We start from the raw sequence: 20059 nt of genomic DNA on the forward strand, positions 1-20059 counted from the left end.
AACGCATCTTCAGCACGCCAAAGCACCTCTCGATCACTCCCCTTGTCGCTACATGGGCATCATTGTAGCGGTTCTCCGCCTCATTGCGTGGCCTCCGTATAGGCGTCATCAGCCACGATCGCAATGGGTAGCCCCTGTCGCCCAGCAACCAGCCCCTCAGCCGGGGATGGCGTCCCTCGTACATGCCGGGGATGGATGATCGCGACAACACGAATGAGTCGTGTACACTGCCTGGGTGACGGGCGCAGACGTGCAGGATCATCATGCGGTGGTCGCAGACCACCTGTACGTTCATTGAATAGGTCCCCTTCCTATTAGTGAACACGGCCCTGTTCTCTGCAGGTGGCCGCACGGCGACGTGCATCCCATCGATCGCGCCCTGGACCATGGGGAACCCGGCAACGGCAGAGAAGCCCACGGCCCGGGCATCTTGGCTGGCCCGGTCCACGGGGAAGCAGATGTAGCGGTGCGCCATGGCATAAAGGGCATCTGTCACTGCCCGGATGCACCGATGTCTGCGATATGCCGGACAGGTCCCCACTCGGTGCCTGGAATGACCCCGTTGCATAAAAGTTCAGGGCCACCGTAACCTTGACGGACACGGGGAGAGGGTGTCCCCCGCCAGTGCCACGCGGTGACAGGTGTGCCAGCTGGTGGCAGATGTGTGCCACGGCTTCCCGGCTCATCCGGAGTCTCCTCCTGCATTCCCGGTCCGTGAGGTCCTGGTATGACTGCCGGGGCCGGTACACACGGGGCGCCCTCGGGTGCCTCCGTTGCCGTGGGGCCGCGACGTCCTCCTCCCCCTCCTCGTCCTGTCGGTCAGGTGTCCCTCCAGCCTGGGCGGCTTCCGCCTGCCCCTCTGCGGCAGCATGCGCCGCCTCTCTGGCACGCTCCTCCTCCTCCTCATCCAGGGCAACATAGACATGAGCGGCTGCCACCACGGCGGCCAACATCGCTGGATGGTCTGAAAACATGACGGCCTGGTGTGGGGGAGGGGAACGACGACATGTCATCATTGCCCATATCCCCTCCTCCCCCCAGCCAGGTGGCATGGACCGCATGGGTCCAACTGTTGGAGGCTGGCACCTGGCCAGGTGGACCAACTCATTTGCCCTCCCATCACCCACCCTGGCACGGACCCCCCCCCAACCCCCAACCTCTACCCCGGCACGGACCCCCCCCCCAACCTCCACCCCGGCACGGACCCCCTCCCCAACCTCCACCCCGGCACGGACCCCCTACCCAACCTCCACCCCGGCACGGACCCCCCCCAACCTCCACCCCGGCACGGACCCCCCCCCCCAACCTCCACCCCGGCACGGACCCCCCCCCAACCTCCACCCCGGCACGGACCCCCTCCCCAACCTCCACCAGGGCACGGACCCCCTCCCCAACCTCCACCCCGGCACGGACCCCCCACCCAACCTCCACCCCGGCACGGACCCCCCCCCCAACCTCCACCCCGGCACGGACCCCCCCACAACCCCCAACCTCCACCCCGGCACGGACCCCCCCCCCCACCTCCACCCCGGCACGGACCCCCCCCCCAACCTCCACCCCGGCACGGACCCCCCCCCAACCTCCACCCCGGCACGGACCCCCTCCCCAACCTCCACCCCGGCACGGACCCCCCCCCCAACCTCCACCCCGGCACGGACCCCCTCCCCCAACCCCCAACCTCCACCCCGGCACGGACCCCAACCCCCAACCTCCACCCCGGCACGGACCCCCTCCCAGCACTCCCCCGGAGCCCAGCCTACTCTAACCACCCCCCCCCCCCCCCCGCCGCACACAAGCACGGACACACCTCTCCTCACGCAATCAGTCTGCGGCCACGCCATTTCCTGCCCAGAGCCAACCCCCCAGGCCGTCACTCACCTCCTCGCTGGTCGGCGTGAGCCTGGAGCACCGGGTCACGCCGATGAAAAGGAGGTTTGATTCACGTCGACGTGAACGGTCATCACGTCGACGGGACTTCGGCCCATCCGGAAGGGAGAATATCGGCAGGCCGAAAATCGGCTGCCTTGCGCAGACCCGTGACATTCTCCACGGCAGCGGCGCCATTAACGCCCCGCCGACTTTTCTCCCTTCGGAGACTTCGGCGGGGGCGGGGGCGGGATTCACGGCGGCCAACGGCCATTCTCCGACCCGGCGGGGGGTCGGAGAATGACGCCCCTTGCCCCTGTTTTCTGCAATATTGCCCGTTTTCTGTAATATTGCCCCTGTTTTCTGTAACATTACCCCTGTTTTCTGCAATCTTGCCCCTGTTTTCTGCAATCTTGCCCCTGTTTTCTGCAATCTTGCCCCTGTTTTCTGCAATATTGCCCCTGTTTTCTGCAATATTGCCCCTGTTTTCTGTAATATTGCCCCTGTTTTCTGCAATCTTGCCCCTGTTTTCTGTAATATTGCCCCTGTTTTCTGCAATCTTGCCCCTGTTTTCTGTAATATTGCCCCTGTTTTCTGTAATATTGCCCCTGTTTTCTGTAATATTGCCCCTGTTTTCTGCAATCTTGCCCCTGTTTTCTGTAATATTGCCCCTGTTTTCTGCAATCTTGCCCCTGTTTTCTGTAATATTGCCCCTGTTTTCTGTAATATTGCCCCTGTTTTCTGTAATATTGCCCCTGTTTTCTGTAATATTGATCCTGTTTTCTGCAATATTGCCCATTTTCTGTAATCTTGCCCCTGTTTTCTGTAATATTGCCCCTGTTTTCTGCAATATTGCCCATTTTCTGTAATCTTGCCCCTGTTTTCTGTAATATTGCCCCTGTTTTCTGTAATATTGCCCCTGTTTTCTGCAATATTGCCCATTTTCTGTCATCTTGCCCCTGTTTTCTGTAATATTGCCCCTGTTTTCTGCAATATTGCCCCTGTTTTCTGCAATATTGCCCATTTTCTGTAATCTTGCCCCTGTTTTCTGTAATATTGCCCCTGTTTTCTGTAATATTGCCCCTGTTTTCTGTAATATTGCCCCTGTTTTCTGCAATATTGCCCCTGTTTTCTGCAATATTGCCCCTGTTTTCTGCAATCTTGCCCCTGTTTTCTGCAATCTTGCCTCTGTTTTCTGCAATATTACCCCTGTTTTCTGTAATATTGCCCCTGTTTTCTGTAATATTGCCCCTGTTTTCTGCAATCTTGCCTCTGTTTTCTGCAATATTACCCCTGTTTTCTGTAATATTGCCTCTGTTTTCTGCAATATTGCCCCTGTTTTCTGTAATATTGCCCCTGTTTTCTGTAATATTGCCCCTGTTTTCTGTAATATTGCCCCTGTTTTCTGCAATATTGCCCCTGTTTTCTGTAATATTGCCCCTGTTTTCTGTAATATTGCCCCTGTTTTCTGCAATCTTGCCCCTGTTTTCTGCAATCTTGCCCCTGTTTTCTGCAATATTACCCGTTTTCTGTAATATTGCCCCTGTTTTCGGTTATATTCTGCTTAATTTCCGGGCCTCACTGAGGAACGCCTCACCGAGGCTGAACTTAGCTGCAATTCCTGCACTAACAAGCTTTGTTCGCCAGTGCAGGAAGCTGATCTCCCCCCCCTCCACCCCCCCTCCCCCTGCCATGGCCTCCAGACCCCCCAACTCACCTTTAAAGGGGTCATCGAGCACCCCGCACCCCACATCATAAGGCAGGGCATCCCCAGGTCCAATCCCCAGTGTAGGCAAAATGGGCCAGTCTGGCAGTGTCAAGGTGCCCAGGTGTGCCACCCTGGAGCCTCCAATCGCCTGGGAAGACTCCCGGGAGAACCCCCACCGAGTGCCGTTCCACCTGGTCCCTATTTGCGGAGACCAGCGTTAAACAGCACCCAGCTCGGGTCTTCTCTGCGATGGGATTCGATCTCAGGTGCTGGTTAGATCCAACGAGTGCACATTCAAGCGTGCACACTTAAATATGCAGATAGAGGTTATGTCCATTGTGGGTGGGATCCACATCACGGTGGGATCCTGTTAGGTCTCGTGAAGCTTAGCGAGGTGGGTTCTCGTGAGATTTACCGGCCGTGTTGTGTCCCGGGTCTGGAGCAACGCAGCCCTTAGATCACACCCAATAACTCTGTTTCTCTCTCCACAGATGCTGCCTTACCTGATAATTATTTCCAGCATGTTCTGTCTTTATTCTAGTCTTGTTACTTTGGTCTGTATCAGAAGGTGACCAATGCTTTGTGACTGTTCATTTTGCACTTGTGTCAAATAGAAATCTCGAAACTCGACCTGATCTATAAACTTACACAATATTATTGTCACAATGTCTTTCAGGAGACTTGCATGGAAAACTAGATGACTTGCTGTTAATATTCTACAAGGTGCAAAAGTTAAGTTAATTCTTAATTGACATAAGTTATAACCGTTTATAGTGTGTGTCTTAGCCTGGTGACAATGCGATGAATAATTTGTTAGTTAATATAAAGTGCTTCAGCTATTTAAAATTATGCAACAAAATAACAGATTAAGAAACAAAGAACAATGTATCAGTAAGTTACTGAAATAGATATTAAATCATTTGTTGGGGTAACGTGAGTGTTTATACTTGGATGTTTCTAAGAATGGTCAGAATTTTCCGGCCGCTCGCTGGCAGTGGGGTTTTATGGTCCCACCGGCAGTGGGGTTCTATGGTCCTGCTGTCAGTGCACTCCAGCCCGGGGTTTCCCGGCAGCATGGAGTAGCTTCAATGGGAATTCGCATTGACAATGGCTGGAACAAAGATTCACACTGCCAGCGAACAACGTACCCCCTCCTGTCGCCAAGAAACATGCAGCTGGGAGGCTGGAGAATTCCGCGTCACTTCATCACAACCTGAGAAGGCGTTCCTCCTGTGAGACTGTAAAGAGTTAAATTTTCAACAATCAGAGCTTTAGTAGCACTCAGAGTGACATTGTCAAAGAACAACAAAGAACAAAGAAATGTACAGCACAGGAACAGGCCCTTCGGCCCTCCAAGCCCGTGCCGACCATACTGCCCGACTAAACTACAATCTTCTACACTTCCTGGGTCCGTATCCTTCTATTCCCATCCTATTCATATATTTGTCAAGATGCCCCTTAAATGTCCCTATCGTCCCTGCTTCCACTACCTCCTCCGGTAGCGAGTTCCAGGCACCCACTACCCTCTGCATAAAAAACTTGCCTCGTACATCTACTCTAAACCTTGCCCCTCTCACCTTAAACCTATGCCCCCTAGTAATTGACCCCTCTACCCTGGGGAAAAGCCTCTGACTATCCACTCTGTCTATGCCCCTCATAATTTTGTATACCTCTATCAGGTCGCCCCTCAACCTCCTTCGTTCCAGTGAGAACAAACCAAGTTTATTCAATCGCTCCTCATAGCTTATGCCCTCCATACCAGGCAACATTCTGGTAAATCTCTTCTGCACCCTCTCTAAAGCCTCCACATCCTTCTGGTAGTGTGGCGACCAGAATTGAACACTATTCTAACTAAGTGTGGCCTAACTAAGGTTCTATACAGCTGCAACATGACTTGCCAATTCTTATACTCAATGCCCCGGCCAATGAAGGCAAGCATGCCGTATGCCTTCTTGACTACCTTCTCCACCTGTGTTGCCCCTTTCAATGACCTGTGGACCTGTACTCCTAGATCTCTTTGACTTTCAATACTCTTGAGGGTTCTACCATTCACTGTATATTCCCTACCTGCATTAGCCCTTCCAAAATGCATTACCTCACATTTGTCCGGATTAAACTCCATCTGCCATCTCTCCGCTCAAGTCTCCAGACAATCTAAATCCTGCTGTATCCTCAGACAGTCCTCATCGCTATCCGCAATTCCACCAACCTTTGTGTCGTCTGCAAACTTACTAATCAGACCAGTTACATTTTCCTCCAAATCATTTATATATACTACAAAGAGCAAAGGTCCCAGCACTGATCCCTGTGGAACACCACTGGTCACAGCCCTCCAATTAGAAAAGCATCCCTCCATTGCTACCCTCTGCCTTCTATGGCCTAGCCAGTTCTGTATCCACCTTGCCAGTTCACCCCTGATCCCGTGTGATTTCACCTTTTGTACTAGTCTACCATGAGGGACCTTGTCAAAGGCCTTACTGAAGTCCATATAGACAACATCTACTGCCCTACCTGCATCAATCATCTTAGTGACCTCCTCGAAAAACTCTATCAAGTTAGTGAGACACGACCTCCCCTTCACAAAACCGTGCTGCCTCTCACTAATACATCCATTTGCTTCCAAATGGGAGTAGATCCTGTCTCGAAGAATTCTCTCCAGTAATTTCCCTACCACTGAAGTAAGGCTCACCAGCCTGTAGTTCCCGGGATTATCCTTGCTACCCTTCTTAAACAGAGGAACAACATTGGCTATTCTCCAATCCTCCGGGACATCCCCTGAAGACAGCGAGGATCCAAAGATTTCTGTCAAGGCCTCAGCAATTTCCTCTCCAGCCTCCTTCAGTATTCTGGGGTAGATCCCATCAGGCCCTGGGGAATTATCTACCTTAATATTTTTTAAGACACCCAACACCTCGTCTTTTTGGATCACAATGTGACCCAGGCTATCTACACCCCCTTCTCCAGACTCAACATCTACCAATTCCTTCTCTTTGGTGAATACTGATGCAAAGTATTCATTTAGTACCTCGCCCATTTCCTCTGGCTCCACACATAGATTCCCTTGCCTATCCTTCAGTGGGCCAACCCTTTCCCTGGCTACCCTCTTGCTTTTTATGTACGTGTAAAAAGCCTTGGGATTTTCCTTAACCCTATTTGGCAATGACTTTTCGTGACCCCTTCTATCCCTCCTGACTCCTTGCTTAAGTTCCTTCCTACTTTCCTTATATGCCACACAGGCTTCGTCTGTTCCCAGCCTTTTAGCCCTGACAAATGCCTCCTTTTTCTTTTTGACGAGGCCTACAATATCACTCGTCATCCAAGGTTCCCGACAATTGCCGTATTTATCTTTCTTCCTCACAGGAACATGCCGGTCCTGTATTCCTTTCAACTGACACTTGAAAGCCTCCCACATGTCAGATGTTGATTTGCCCTCAAACATCCGCCCCCAATCTATGTTCTTCAGTTCCCGCCTAATATTGTTATAATTAGCCTTCCCCCAATTTAGCACATTCATCCTCGGACCACTCTTATCCTTGTCCACCAGTACTTTAAAACTTACTGAATTGTGGTCACTGTTACCGAAATGCTCCCCTACTGAAACATCTACCACCTGGCCGGGCTCATTCCCCAATACCAGGTCCAGTACCGCCCCTTCCCTAGTTGGACTGTTTACATATTGTTTTAAGAAGCCCTCCTGGATGCTCCTTACAAATTCCGCCCCGTCTAAGCCCCTGGCACTAAGTGAGTCCCAGTCAATATTGGGGAAGTTGAAGTCTCCCATCACCACAACCCTGTTGTTTTTACTCTTTTCCAAAATCTGTCTACCTATCTGCTCCTCTCTCTCCCGCTGGCTGTTGGGAGGCCTGTAGTATACCCCCAACATTGTGACTGCACCCTTCTTATTCCTGATCTCTACCCATATAGCCTCACTGCCCTCTGAGGTGTCCTCTCGCAGTATAGCTGTGATATTCTCCCGAACAAGTAGCGCAACTCCGCCTCCCCTTTTACATCCCCCTCTATCCCGCCTGAAACATCTAAATCCTGGAATGTTTAGCTGCCAATCCTGCCCTTCCCTCAACCAGGTCTCTGTAATGGCAACAACATCATAGTTCCAAGTAGTAATCCAAGCTCTAAGTTCATCTGCCTTACCCGTAATGCTCCTTGCATTAAAACATATGCACTTCAGGCCACCAGACCCGCTGTGTTCAGCAACTTCTCCCCGTCTGCTCTGCCTCAGAGCCACACTGTCCCTATTCCCTAGTTCTCCCTCAATGCTCTCACCTTCTGACCTATTGCTCCCGTGCCCACCCCCCTGCCATACTAGTTTAAACCCTCCCGTGTGACACTAGCAAACCTCGCGGCCAGGAGGTTGTCCTCGGCCTGTTGCCCAGACTGCCTGTCCTAATGCCTCTGATAGCTTCACTCATTGATTTCTCCATTTATTGATTTCAAGCTGATCATATAAAAGTGCCAGTGCTGGATTTGCCTCTGTGAGTCTGACCATCTGAAGAGTTGGACCAGAACCAGCTGGTATTTTTAACCCATCATTGTTTGTGGGATCTTGCTATGTACAAAGTGACTGCTGTTTATTTATTCTCTCATGGGATGTGGACGTCGCTGGCAAGGTCTACATTTGTTGCCCATCCTCAATTATCCTTGAACTTAGTGCTTGTTCAGCCTATCAGAGGTCAGTTAGTCCCATGTAGGCCAGATCGGGTAAGGCACAGCAGATTTCCTTCCCTAAAGGGCATTAGTGTCCAAATAAGTCTAGGTCAGGTGAATTGACCATGACCATGACCATGATAGGGTGGGGGATTGGACCTGGGTATGGTGCTCTTCCGGATGATAGATTGATGGGCCGAATAGCCTCCATCTGCACTGAAGAAATTCCATAGATTCAATGAAGTTCTTTCTTTTTTTGTTCTTTTTATCTTGGAAGATGCAGTATTTTATATTTGCACTCTGTTTCCCATTTAACCATATTCATTTTGGTCCCACAGAATGGCCTACCCAATCCAGAGAAGCCTTATGTGTTTAATGGAGACTTTGTTGACAGAGGGAAGAATTCATTGGAGGTTATAATTATCCTGTTTGCATTTCTCCTGATTTATCCAAACGATTTACATTTAAACAGAGGAAATCATGAGGATCATATAATGAACTTAAGGTGAACTCCTGAGTGTCTCGGTCTTTTTCGGTGACATGAATGTTCTGTGCTTTGAGTTTGGTAGTCCAGTGAATTCACACGTGGAGCTTTCCTGGAACACTTTTCTATCAGAATATATACCCCATACGCATTTACTGAAGTTGTAGCTACCAAATTACGGTCAGCTAGGCATGTTAGCTAGGAATCACCACCATTTAATTTAATAATTTAATAATCTTTATTGTCACAAATAGGCTTACATTAACACCGCAATGAAGTTACTGTGAAAAGCCCCTAGTAGCCACATTCCCGCGCCTATTCAGGTACAGGGAGGGAGAATTCAGAATGTGCAATTCACCTAACAGCTCGTCTTTCAGGATTAGTGGGAGGAAACCGGAGGACCCGGAGGAAACTCACGCAGACACAGGGAGAACGTGCAGATTCCGCACGTGACGCAAGCCGGGAGTCGAACCTGGGACCCTGGCGCTGTGAAGTCATAATGCTACCGTGCTGCTCACCTCCAATTGGTGCTTCAGATGAGTGTAGCTACCCTCCACAGCTATCTGGCAGCTTCTTCGAATTTGAATGCATTGCCAGAATGGATGGTGGAAGCAGATTCGATATTAATGTGAAAATGGGAAATGGCTACACACTTAAAACAAAAATTTTAGGGACCCAATTATATTTTTTTCAATTGAGGGGCAATTTAGCATGGCCAATCCACCTAACATGCACATCTTTGGGTTGTGGGGGTGAAACCCACGCAGACATGGGGAGAATGTGCAAATTCCACACGGAAAATGACCCAGGGGCGGGATTCGCACCCGGGACCTCAGTGCCGCAGTCCCAGTGCTAACCACTGCGCCACATGCCACCCTAAATGGCTGAACACTTGAATGGGAAAGAGGAATAGCTTTCTCAAAGAGCCAAAATAGTCACAATGGGCCGAATGGCTTCCTTTTGAGCTGTAACATTTCACAACTGCACGAGGTAGCAGGCTGAATTCTCCGGTCCCCAGCCATCTGTTTCTCAGCAGCATGCCATTCGTGGCAGTGGAATTTTCTGCTCCCGCAGCTTGTCAATGGGATTTCCCATTGAAGACATCCTGGGTGGGATTCTCTAATCCCATGGCAGAGTGTCCACACTGTTGTAAACGCCGTCGCGATTCGCGTCGGTCGCGGGGATTCTCCGGCCCAGCCCCGGGCTCAGAGAATGCCGCTCCCCACACCGGGAAACCCGCAGGTGGGGGTGCGCTGCCGACAGGAACAGAGAATCCCAACGGTCGTAGAATTCCCGCCATCTTTTATTTGTTGATCATTTTCAGAATACGGGGCGGGATTCTCCCCTACCGGGTGGGGCGGGTCGTACCGGTGCCAAGGAGTGTCGTGAACCACTCCGGCGTCGGGTCGCCCGGAAGGTGCTGAAGGGCCTCCGCCAGCCGGCGCGAGTTGGTGCATGCCCGGGAGCGCCAGCGTGTGCTGGTGTCATCCCAGCGCATGCGCAGGGGGGTTCTTCACCGCGCCGGCCATGGCGGATCATTACACCGGCCGGCGCAGAGGAAAAGAGTGCCCCCACGGCACAGGCCCGCCTGTGGATTGCTGGGCCCCGATCGCGGGCCAGGCCACCGTGGGGGCCCCTCCCGGGGCCAGATACCCTGCGCCCCCCCCGTGGATTCCTTAGACCGCCCGCAGAACCAGGTCCCGCTGGTACGGACCTGTTGTATTTTATGCCGGCGGGACCCGCCGAAAACGGGCGGCCACTCGGCCCATCACGGGCCGGCGAATCGCCGGGGAGGCCGCTGCCAACGGCCCCCGACCGGCACGGCGCGATTCCTGCCCCCGCCAAAAAACCGGCGCCGGACATTCCGGCAGCTGGCGTCGGGGCAGCGGGGCGGGATTCACGCTGCCCCCCGGCGATTCTCCGGCCCGGCGGGGGGGCGGAGAATCCCGCCCACGATTTGTTTATTCATATTTAAGAAACAGAAAACAAAATCAAGCTCTGAGATTTATGAAGTCTTTTGGAGGGGATTGTAACTCGACCCACCCAGTGGAATCCAGGAGGTTAAAACCTAGGTTGTACCAGCCAAGGGGCTGAGAGTTGCTGATTGGCTGTGTTAATTTGTGTCACCACACTGTGTGTGTTGTAGCCATCTGGGATGGCCACGTACTGATTACAAAATGGACACTTGCAAAGTTTGCAGGGAAAATTGGACAATGCTGAGAAACAAGCAGGTGCAAGCTCTGTCTGTTGATTAGAACCTTAAACACTCAGACAGGACAGAAACTGCCAAGCAATCTACATACTAATGAGCCATCTCCGGGGACAAAAGGGAAACATTTAGATACACAATGTTAAGGCAGACACCCCGGCGCCAGAAGAGACTAAGACAAAGCAGACCAACAGTCACCTTGGACATGCCCAGCGATCAAGGGACCACCCCTCTATTGGAGGAAGATCGATACAACTGATTGGGAAAGACCCAATTAGTTGAGGCCAAGTTCAAGGCCCGCCCAAAACGCGTGAAGCCCTTTTTAGTATAAAAGGTATCCCCCAAGGGAGAATCTTCCTTCTTTGGCTTTGGCTCTCAGCGAAGAGAGAGACCAGCCTAGCAGCTGCATCAGACCAAGTAAGTTCCAAGTCAACACACGCTACGACATAGACACTCTTAGTTGCTACCCTGTAAACAGCTCAACCCAGCAGCCTCAGAATCGAGCAATGGCCATTGTTCCTCTGACTGAGTGGGCATCCTAAGCTAAGTATAGGCTTTAGTAATAGTGGTAGTTTAGTTTGTACAGTTTATGCATGAGTAGATTTGACTGTGTGTAAATAAATGAGCATTGCTTTTGAACTTACTAACTGGTGAATCAAGTCATTGATCAGTATTCGGTTCTGAACCTTGTGGCGGTGTCGAAAGATACCTGGCGACTCTTAAGCAAACGTAATTTAACAGAGCCAAATTAAGAGTCAACCAAAGAGAGCAACAGTGTGTGTGTGTGTGTGTGTGTGTGGGGGGGGGCTTCACTTCCTGTAATCCACAGGAAGTGATGTCACTGACAGTGACATCCTGGGCTGCTGCCTAAATGAAAGATGGTGCAGACTGGACAAAGACTGAGAAAAGGCAACAGTCAAGAAAGCTCAACAACGTCTCTACTTCCTGCGGAAGCTAAAGAAATTTGGCATGTCTGCATTGACTCTCACAAACGTCTACAGATGTGCGATAGAGAGCATCTTATCTGGCTGCATCACAGCCTGGTATGGCAACTGCTCAGTCCAAGATCGCAAGAAACTGCAGACTGGTGAACTCAGCCCAAGCTTGCCACCCCCACATTGATTCTGTCTACACCTCTCGCTGCCTCAGGAAGGCAGACAGCATTATCAGAGACCCCTCCAACCCAGGCATTGTCTTCTTCCAGACTCTTCCATCAGGCAGAAAGTACAGAAGTCTGAAGACTCGCACATCCAGACATTGGAGCAGCTTCTTCCCCACAGCTCCAAGACTCCTCAACTACTCCCCCTCGGACTGATCTGTTCCCTGTAAGAACACTATTCACGACGCCCTATGCTGCTCTTGCTCATGTATTTGCTTTGTTTGGCCCCCTTGTTCCACACTGTAACCAATCACTGTTTTGTCGATGTACCATTTGTCAATGTTCTCTGATGATTATTCTTGTGTCTGCTGTGTACGTACTGTGTACATTCCTCGGCCACAGAAAAATACTTTTCACTGTACTTCGGTCCATGTGATAATAAATCAAATCAAATCAAAAGCATCATTGTCCTGGATCCCTCAGCTTAGAGCTTTCCATTTACATGGCTTGATAACTGAATGAAATAGCTCAAACCTCCTGGTTTTCCCTTTTTTTAAATCAAATATAATCTAAGCCTGGGGGTGGGAGAAAATCTATGATAAATGTTATCCCTCTCCCTGTAAACATCCATCACATTGCCTTGCATCGCAAGCAACAGAGACATGTACCTGTCCACCCCCATCACCCCCTTGCTGTCCCCAAGGGCCACTATAGGATTGATACCAAGAAGCTCCATTGCTGATGACGCCTTTTAACCAATCGACAGAATGGGGTAGCCCACTCTGGCTGGACAAATTCCAAAAGGTGTCCTTACATAACATCTCACTGTGCTGCTGCACCCATAGACCCTCCTTTGTCACCGAGTCATTTCATTTAGTGCCTGGGGTCGGAGAATACAGGAATCTCATTCTCCCCTGGTGTCGCACACCACTGTCTATCTGGACGGCACTGTGCTGTGGGACCAATTCAGCCATTGAAACAAAGGTCCAAAGGTAGACTGGGAGTGGAGTGGGAGGTGAGAAGTGGAGGCAGGTGAGGGGGCGACGGGGAGGGATTGATTGGATGGCCTGACGAAGAATTGGGGTAATGTGGAAGGAGGGCTGTGCAAGGAGGGTGAAGGAAGGGCTCATGATGCAGGAAGAGAGGCAAGTAGGTGGACGAACAAGGGAAGGCAGAGAGGAGGGAAGCTGGACCCTGACAAGACTGAATGAAAAGCTCTTGAACAAGGGGATCAAATGGATACTACATCGTTTAGTGGAAGGGGATGCACAAAGACTCCAGATGTGATGGGTAGAGGCTCGAAGGGGCATGGGCACCTCGCAGGTGATGGGCTCAGGGGGAGGGTGGTTGAATTAAGGAACAGTCTTCTTCCTGAGGCTGGCCTTTTACCGCTGGCTTGCTGACATCCTGCAGAGTCTGGTAAAGACAGGTGGGTTGGAGAGAGTGATAAAAGTGTGCCAGCTGAGGGCGGGTGGACGATTCAGCTGCCAACTCGCCAGGAGATTTAGGGGGGAACTCAACTGTGCATAATTAATGAGGTTCCAAGCACTGAACCTGCTGTGGGATCTTACCATGCTGGCCAGCGGGAAAGGTGCCACCGGAGCTGTCCACCACCGCATTTAGTCTCAAAATGGGAGGGTACTGACTTAACATCTAGTGGGAAGCAGAAGAAGAATCTCTGAGACGTATCTAGATATATAAATAAACAATCATTTTTTCTCATGAATTACAGACTAGCATAACTTTCTTAGGGTAACAGACAGACCCCTTCTAAACCCCAAACATGAGACAAAACATGATTCTCTAAGCCAACTTATTTAGCAGATCAACAGTGAAGCAAAATGGTCTCCTTTTGTTATAACCCACATGGATCTTGTGGGATACGGATGATTAACTACCCCGTGGATCTTGCAGAATACGAGCTCCCTCGATCAGGGGACAGGAGATCCATAACAATCTCTGGCTAGGTAGAAATAGAGTCGACCAGGAAGGCACCGACCACAGAAGACCCAGTAGGGAACTACTGGAGCTGTATATAATAGTAGTTGTAAATAAAGGAAGTTTTTGTTTGAACAAACTCGGTGTGGATTCTTTGGAGCCCTTACAAAACTGGCGACGAGGATAAAACTGGCTAGCTATCGAGGCTGCTGAGCCACCTCCCAATCAATCTGATACAGGTTGGAAATTTGCTTTCATTATGTCTCTTTTCAGACATTTGGACATGTTCGATGCCGGACTGGAGATTGGAATCAGTACATACAGAGGATGCGCTACTTTTTCCAGGCCAACAATATCGCAGAGAACGACTGCCAGGCAGTCATCTTGCCATCTGCCTGTGGCATGCATACATTTGGAGCGATACGGAGCCTGACATTCCCTGCAATCCCAGACACTAAACCTTTTGATGACTTGTAGCTTTAGTGGGGCAACACTTCAACCCAATCCCATCCGTAAGAGTACAATGGCATAATACCGCTGAAAGGACCCTGGGTGAGTCCATCATCGCGTTTTTGTTGAGATTACGTAAAATTGCGGAGTTCTGTGAATATCGTGCCACCCTGTCCGAAATGCTGCGTGACCGCTTGGTTTGCGGCATTAACAATGCGGCCTCTCAGAATAAACTGCTAGCTGAGCCTTCCATGACCTTGCAATAGGCCATTCAAATTACGCTGTTCCAGACAAGGGGTGCAGGAGATACAGGGAATGGAGGTGAATGCCCTAGAACGCGCCCCCTCCCATCAAGGGACCCTTCCCCGAACCGCTGCCTTACCTTGGACCAAACGCCATAAATGCCCATCTCCGAAGTACTGGCTGAAGGAAGAGCCTTCTCAGTGGGAGACTTCCCAGGAGTCCGTAGAAGGGGAGCCCGATATATGTGGGGCTTGTGGTTGCTGGCCCTGGTGTGAACGTTGACCGCGAGTGAACCAGGGGTCCAGAAGCGCTGGTAGAGGAATACCTCAGCCCAGGGCCAGTGCTTTCCATCTGGATGAGCCAGACGAGGAAGATCACTGCAAGCAGTTACATTGCTTGGCAGCACCCCGAGTGGCTCCCATTAAGGTTGCAGTGCGGGTCAATGGGCATCAGCTCAATATGGAGTTGGACACTGGCACAGCGGTCTCCGTGGTTGGAGAGAGGACATTTGACCACGTTAAACTGGGGTCTCAGACCCTAGGTGTGACGGACACCCAGGCCAGGTTGGCCACTTACACAGGTGAACCATTGGATATGACAGGTACTACTATAGTTTATGGGTGCCAGTCGGTGTGCCTCCCGCTCATTGTGGAAAGGGTCAAGCGCCCAGCCTGTTGGTTCGTGATTAGTTGTGCCATCTACAGCTGCATTGGCAGCATATCCTCCAGATGGGGTCCAGCAGACTGGGCGAGGTGTTGCGGAAATACCTCAAAGTGTTTTCAACCCAGACTGCATACAGGTTGACCTGGAAGCCCTGCCAGGGTATTTACGGGTGCCCTGTTCCCTATGCCTTGCTGGAAAAGGTGGTGACAGAGCTCGGTCGGAGTCTTTGGGCATCATTAGGCTCGTTGGTTCGTTGATTGGGCGGCACCGGTGAAGCCGGACAAAATGGTTCATTTATGAAGGGATTACAAATTGACAGTAAACACGGCTTCCCGGTTGGACCACTACCCCATGCCCCACATAGAGGATCTCTACACGAAGCTTGCGCGCGGGCATTTGTTCACGATATGAGACACGCCGATTTGCAGCTCGTGTAGGATCCGGCCTCCCAAAAATATGTCACGGGGCCTGGATGGGTATACGGAGCTGCTTTTCGGAGTATCCTCCATCTATGCTATTTTCCAGTGCATAATGGAGAACATACCGCAAGGCCTGCCACATGTGGTTGTTTATTTAGATGACGCGCTTGTCACAGGAGCCTCTGAACAAGAACACTGGACAACCAGGAGGCTGTGTTAAAGCAGTCCTCTGAGGCTGGTGTCCACTTATGACGAGCAAAGTGCATATTTCATGCGAAAGAGGTGGTCTACAAGCAGTGCCAGGGCATCACCCTGCCCAAAGGGCATGCAAGTGTGGGGTCTCCAGTTCTGACTGTTCCCCGTTTGTGGAGACCAGTACCAAACGGCGCTCGCCCAAGGTCCCCGAGGTGAAGGGGTTGAATCCCAAAGCGTCAGGTACCTTGGAAATCTACACAATAGAGTGAGGCTTACTGCCTCGCTCTAATATGCAGCTAAAAACTGATCCCACTCATTGTGGATGAGATTCGCCTTGCAACATCTCGCGAGATTGTGTTGAATCTTGCGAGGCGTTGCGAGCCGGATAGATTCCGAGAGCGTGGTCTCCTGGCTTTCATCGGCCAAACTACGCCGCTGCGAGCTGCTTTTTCAGCACAGCGTGGCTGGAGGATCGCGTCCTTAGTTATTGTGATTTTATACAATGAAACCATTCGGTACATTTGAGTAATGACAGATGTGCAGGTTAGGTGGATTGGCCAAGCTAAATTGTCCCTTAGTGTCCAAAAGGTTAGGTGGGGTTATGAGGATAGGATAGTGGTGTAAGCCTAGTTAGGGTGCTCTTTCAGAGGGTCGTTGCAGATTCGATGGGCCAAATGGCCTCCTTCTGCACTGTAAGGATTTTATGATTCTACGATAGATAAGCTGCCATGATGATATTGATTGTGATGTTGATATTTATATATGGTCATATTCTTACTGTATTATTTATATTTATTTGTTTATATATGATGCTTACTGTGATATTGATATTTATATATGATGTTTAGTGTGATATGTAGAAATTATTTACCCCTAACTACTTGGTATAAATTGTCCATTTATTCGTTTCAGATATGGTTTCACAAAAGAAGTTATGCAAAAGTATAAGGTAAGGGTTTTTAATCTTTATTTTCATAAAAAGACATTCACTCCCTCCACCACCGACGCACAGTGACAGCCATATGTCCACCTACAAGATGCACTGCAGTAACTCACCAAGGTTCATAGAATCATAGAATTTACAGTGCAGAAGGAGGCCATTCGGCCCATCGAGTCTGTACCGGCTCTTGGAAAGAGCACCCTACCCAAGCAAACACCTCCACCCTATCCCCATAACCCAGTAACCCCACCCAACACGAAGGGCAATTTTGGACACGAAGGGCAATTTAGAATGGCCAATCCACCTAACCTGCACATCTTTGGACTGTGGGAAGGAACCGGAGCACCTGGAGGAAACCCACACAGACACGGGGAGAACGTGCAGACTCCGCACAGACAGTGACTCAAGCCGGGAATCGAACCTGGGACCCTGGAGCTGTGAAGCAATTGTGCTAACCACTATGCTACCGTGCTGCCCGCACCTTCCTCAGACAGCACCTTCCAAACCCACGACCACTACCATCTAGAAGGACAAGGGCAGCAGATACCTGGGAACGCACCACTTGCCGATTCCCCTCCAAATCACTCACCACCCTGAGTTGGAAATATATCGCTGTTCCTTCACTGTCGCTGGGTCAAAATCCTGGAACTCCCTCCCTAACAGCACTCTGGGTGTAGCTACACCTCAAGCAGTTCAAGAAGGCAGCTCACCACCACCTTCTCAAGGGCAATTAGCAAAGGGCAACAAATGCTGGTCCAGCCAGCGATGCCTACGTCGTGTGAATGGATAAAACATTTGGTGTAGCTCAGAGATATATAGGCTGCTCTTTCCACTGCTCAATGAATGCTCATCATGTTGAGACTAGACCAGGGGGAGGCTATTAATTCCCTTGGACTATTCAATTAGATCAAGTTTAATCAGGGGCTTCCATTGATTTACTTGCCTTTGAATCACATCTATTATTTCATATACATGTGTGTGTCAGCTGTAGTTCAGTTGGGAGTATACTTTTGTCTGAATCACAAGGTTGTGGTTCAAGCCCCATTCTGGGATTTGGGCATTAATAACTGAGGCAGATATCCATGTGCTATGCTGAGGGAATGTTGCATTGTCAACGGTATACGGCAACTGGAGCAGCGCAGAGCACTCCACTGTGCACTCGCTACACTCATTACTATTCCAAATGTTGTATTTGTTATATATTTCACAGAATCATCTTCTCTTTCACTGAGGTCAATGACTTTGTCTTTGCTTGTTATAAATAAATCTGACTGAGGGATTGTGTGAAGAATGTCCATCTATGCTAAATATTGGATTGATAGACCTGTAAGAAATTAAGTTGGCAGATTCGGAGTACAACTTGAAAATGAAAATTGCTTATTGTCACAAGTAGGCTTCAATGAAGTTACTGTGAAAAGCCCCTAGTCGCCACATTCCGGCGCCTGTTCGGGGAGGCTGTTACGGGAATTGAACCGTGCTGCTGGCCTGTTTTGGTCTGCTTTCAAAGCCAGCAATTTAGCCCTGTGCTAAACAGCCCCTTTAGAGTATCTTTCAATCTTTTTGTTTTCTTTTCTGAATCAAAGGTTTAAAGACGTGCTGGATGGCACTATGGTTGTTAGATGTTCCAGGATTTACATGTTTTCAGAAGAATAGGGGGTGATGTAAAAGAGAAGGGGGCGTGGCACTGTTAATTAGAGACTGCACCACAGCTGCAGAAAAGGAGGTAGTTGAGGAGGGTTTGTCTACTGAGTCAGTATGGGTGGAAGACAGAAACAAGAAAGGAGCAGTCACTTTATTGGGAGTTTTCTACAGACCCCCCAATAGCAGCAGAGAGATACAGGAACAGATTGGGCGGCAGATCTTGGAAAAGTGCAGAAGTAACAGAGTTGTTGTCATGGGTGACTTCAACTTCCCTAATATTGACTGGAACCTCCTTACTGCAAATGAATTGGATGGAGCAGATTTTATCAGGTGTGTACAGGAAGGTTTCCTGACTCAATATGTAGATAGGCCGACTATGGGGAAGGCCATATTGGACTTGGTGCTCGGCAACGAACCAGGCCAGGTGTCAGATGTCTCGGTGGGAGAACATTTTGGTGACAATGACCACAACTCCGTGACCTATAACATAGTCATGGAGAGGGATAGGAACAGACAGTATGAGAAGGTATTTAATTGGGGGAGGGGGTATTATACTGCTACTAGACAGGAGCTGAGGAGCATAAAGTGGGAACAATTGTTCTTGGGGAAATGCACAACAGTAATGTGGGGGTTGTTTAAGGAGCACTTGCTGCGAGTGCTGAATAGTTTTGTCCCACTGAGACGAGGAAGGAATGGTAAGGTGAAGGAGCCTTGGATGACAAGAAAAGTTGAGCTTCTAGTCAAGAGGAAGAAGGAAGCTTACGTAAGGTTGAGGAAGCAAGGATCTGACTCGGCTCTAGAGGGTTACAAGGTAGCCAGGAAGGAACTCAAAAATTGACTTAGGAGAGCTAGAAGGGGGCATGAAAAAGCCCTGGTGGGAAGGATTAGGGAAAATCCCAAGGCGTTCTACACTTATGTGAGAAATAAGAGGATGATCAGAGTGAGAGTAGGGCCGATCAGGGATAGTGGAGGGAATTTGTGCCTCGAGTCTGAGGAGATGGGGGAGGCCCTAAATGAATATTTTGCTTCAGTATTCACTAGAAAGAGGGACCTTGTTGCTCATGGGAACACTGTGAACCAGGTTAATAGACTTGAACAGGAAGGAGGATGTGCTGGAAATTTTGAAAATCATCAGGATAGATAAGTTCCCTGGGCCTGACGGGATATACCTAAGGTTACTATGGGAAGCGAGGGAGGACATTTCTGGGCCATTGGCGATGATCTTTGCGTCCTCACTCTCCACTGGAGTAATACCGGATGATTGGAGGGAGGCGAATGTTGTTCCCCTGTTCAAGAAAGGGAATAGGGAAATACCTGGGAATTACAGACCCATCAATCTTACGTCTGTGGTGAGCAAAATATTGGAAAGGATTCTGAGAGATAGGGGGCGCGATTCTCCACTCCCACGCCGGTTGGGAGAATCGCCTGGGCCGCCATAATTTCCGGGGCCGCCGGTCCGACGCCCTCCCGCGATTCTCCCAAGCGGCGGGAACGGCCCGGTCATGTTTCGCGGGCCGCAGGCCGGAGAATCGCCGGAGACAC

At 50.2% G+C, this 20059-nt stretch overlaps 1 protein-coding gene across 4 annotated transcripts in view; it reads left to right on the plus strand.

Moving 5' to 3' along the window:
- The window catches only part of ppef1 (protein phosphatase, EF-hand calcium binding domain 1), a 275391-nt gene that overhangs the window by 198561 nt on the left and 56771 nt on the right, over positions 1–20059 (plus strand). For all 4 annotated transcript variants that reach the window (XM_072514414.1, XM_072514417.1, XM_072514415.1 and 1 more), the window contains 3 exons: positions 4251–4297; positions 8575–8741; positions 16849–16885. In XM_072514414.1, coding sequence (XP_072370515.1) covers positions 4251–4297; positions 8575–8741; positions 16849–16885 — 251 coding nt within the window. The remainder of the gene's footprint in view (positions 1–4250; positions 4298–8574; positions 8742–16848; positions 16886–20059) is intronic.

Source organism: Scyliorhinus torazame, chromosome 8 (genome assembly GCF_047496885.1).
Source record: "Scyliorhinus torazame isolate Kashiwa2021f chromosome 8, sScyTor2.1, whole genome shotgun sequence".
Lineage (NCBI taxonomy): Eukaryota > Metazoa > Chordata > Chondrichthyes > Carcharhiniformes > Scyliorhinidae > Scyliorhinus > Scyliorhinus torazame.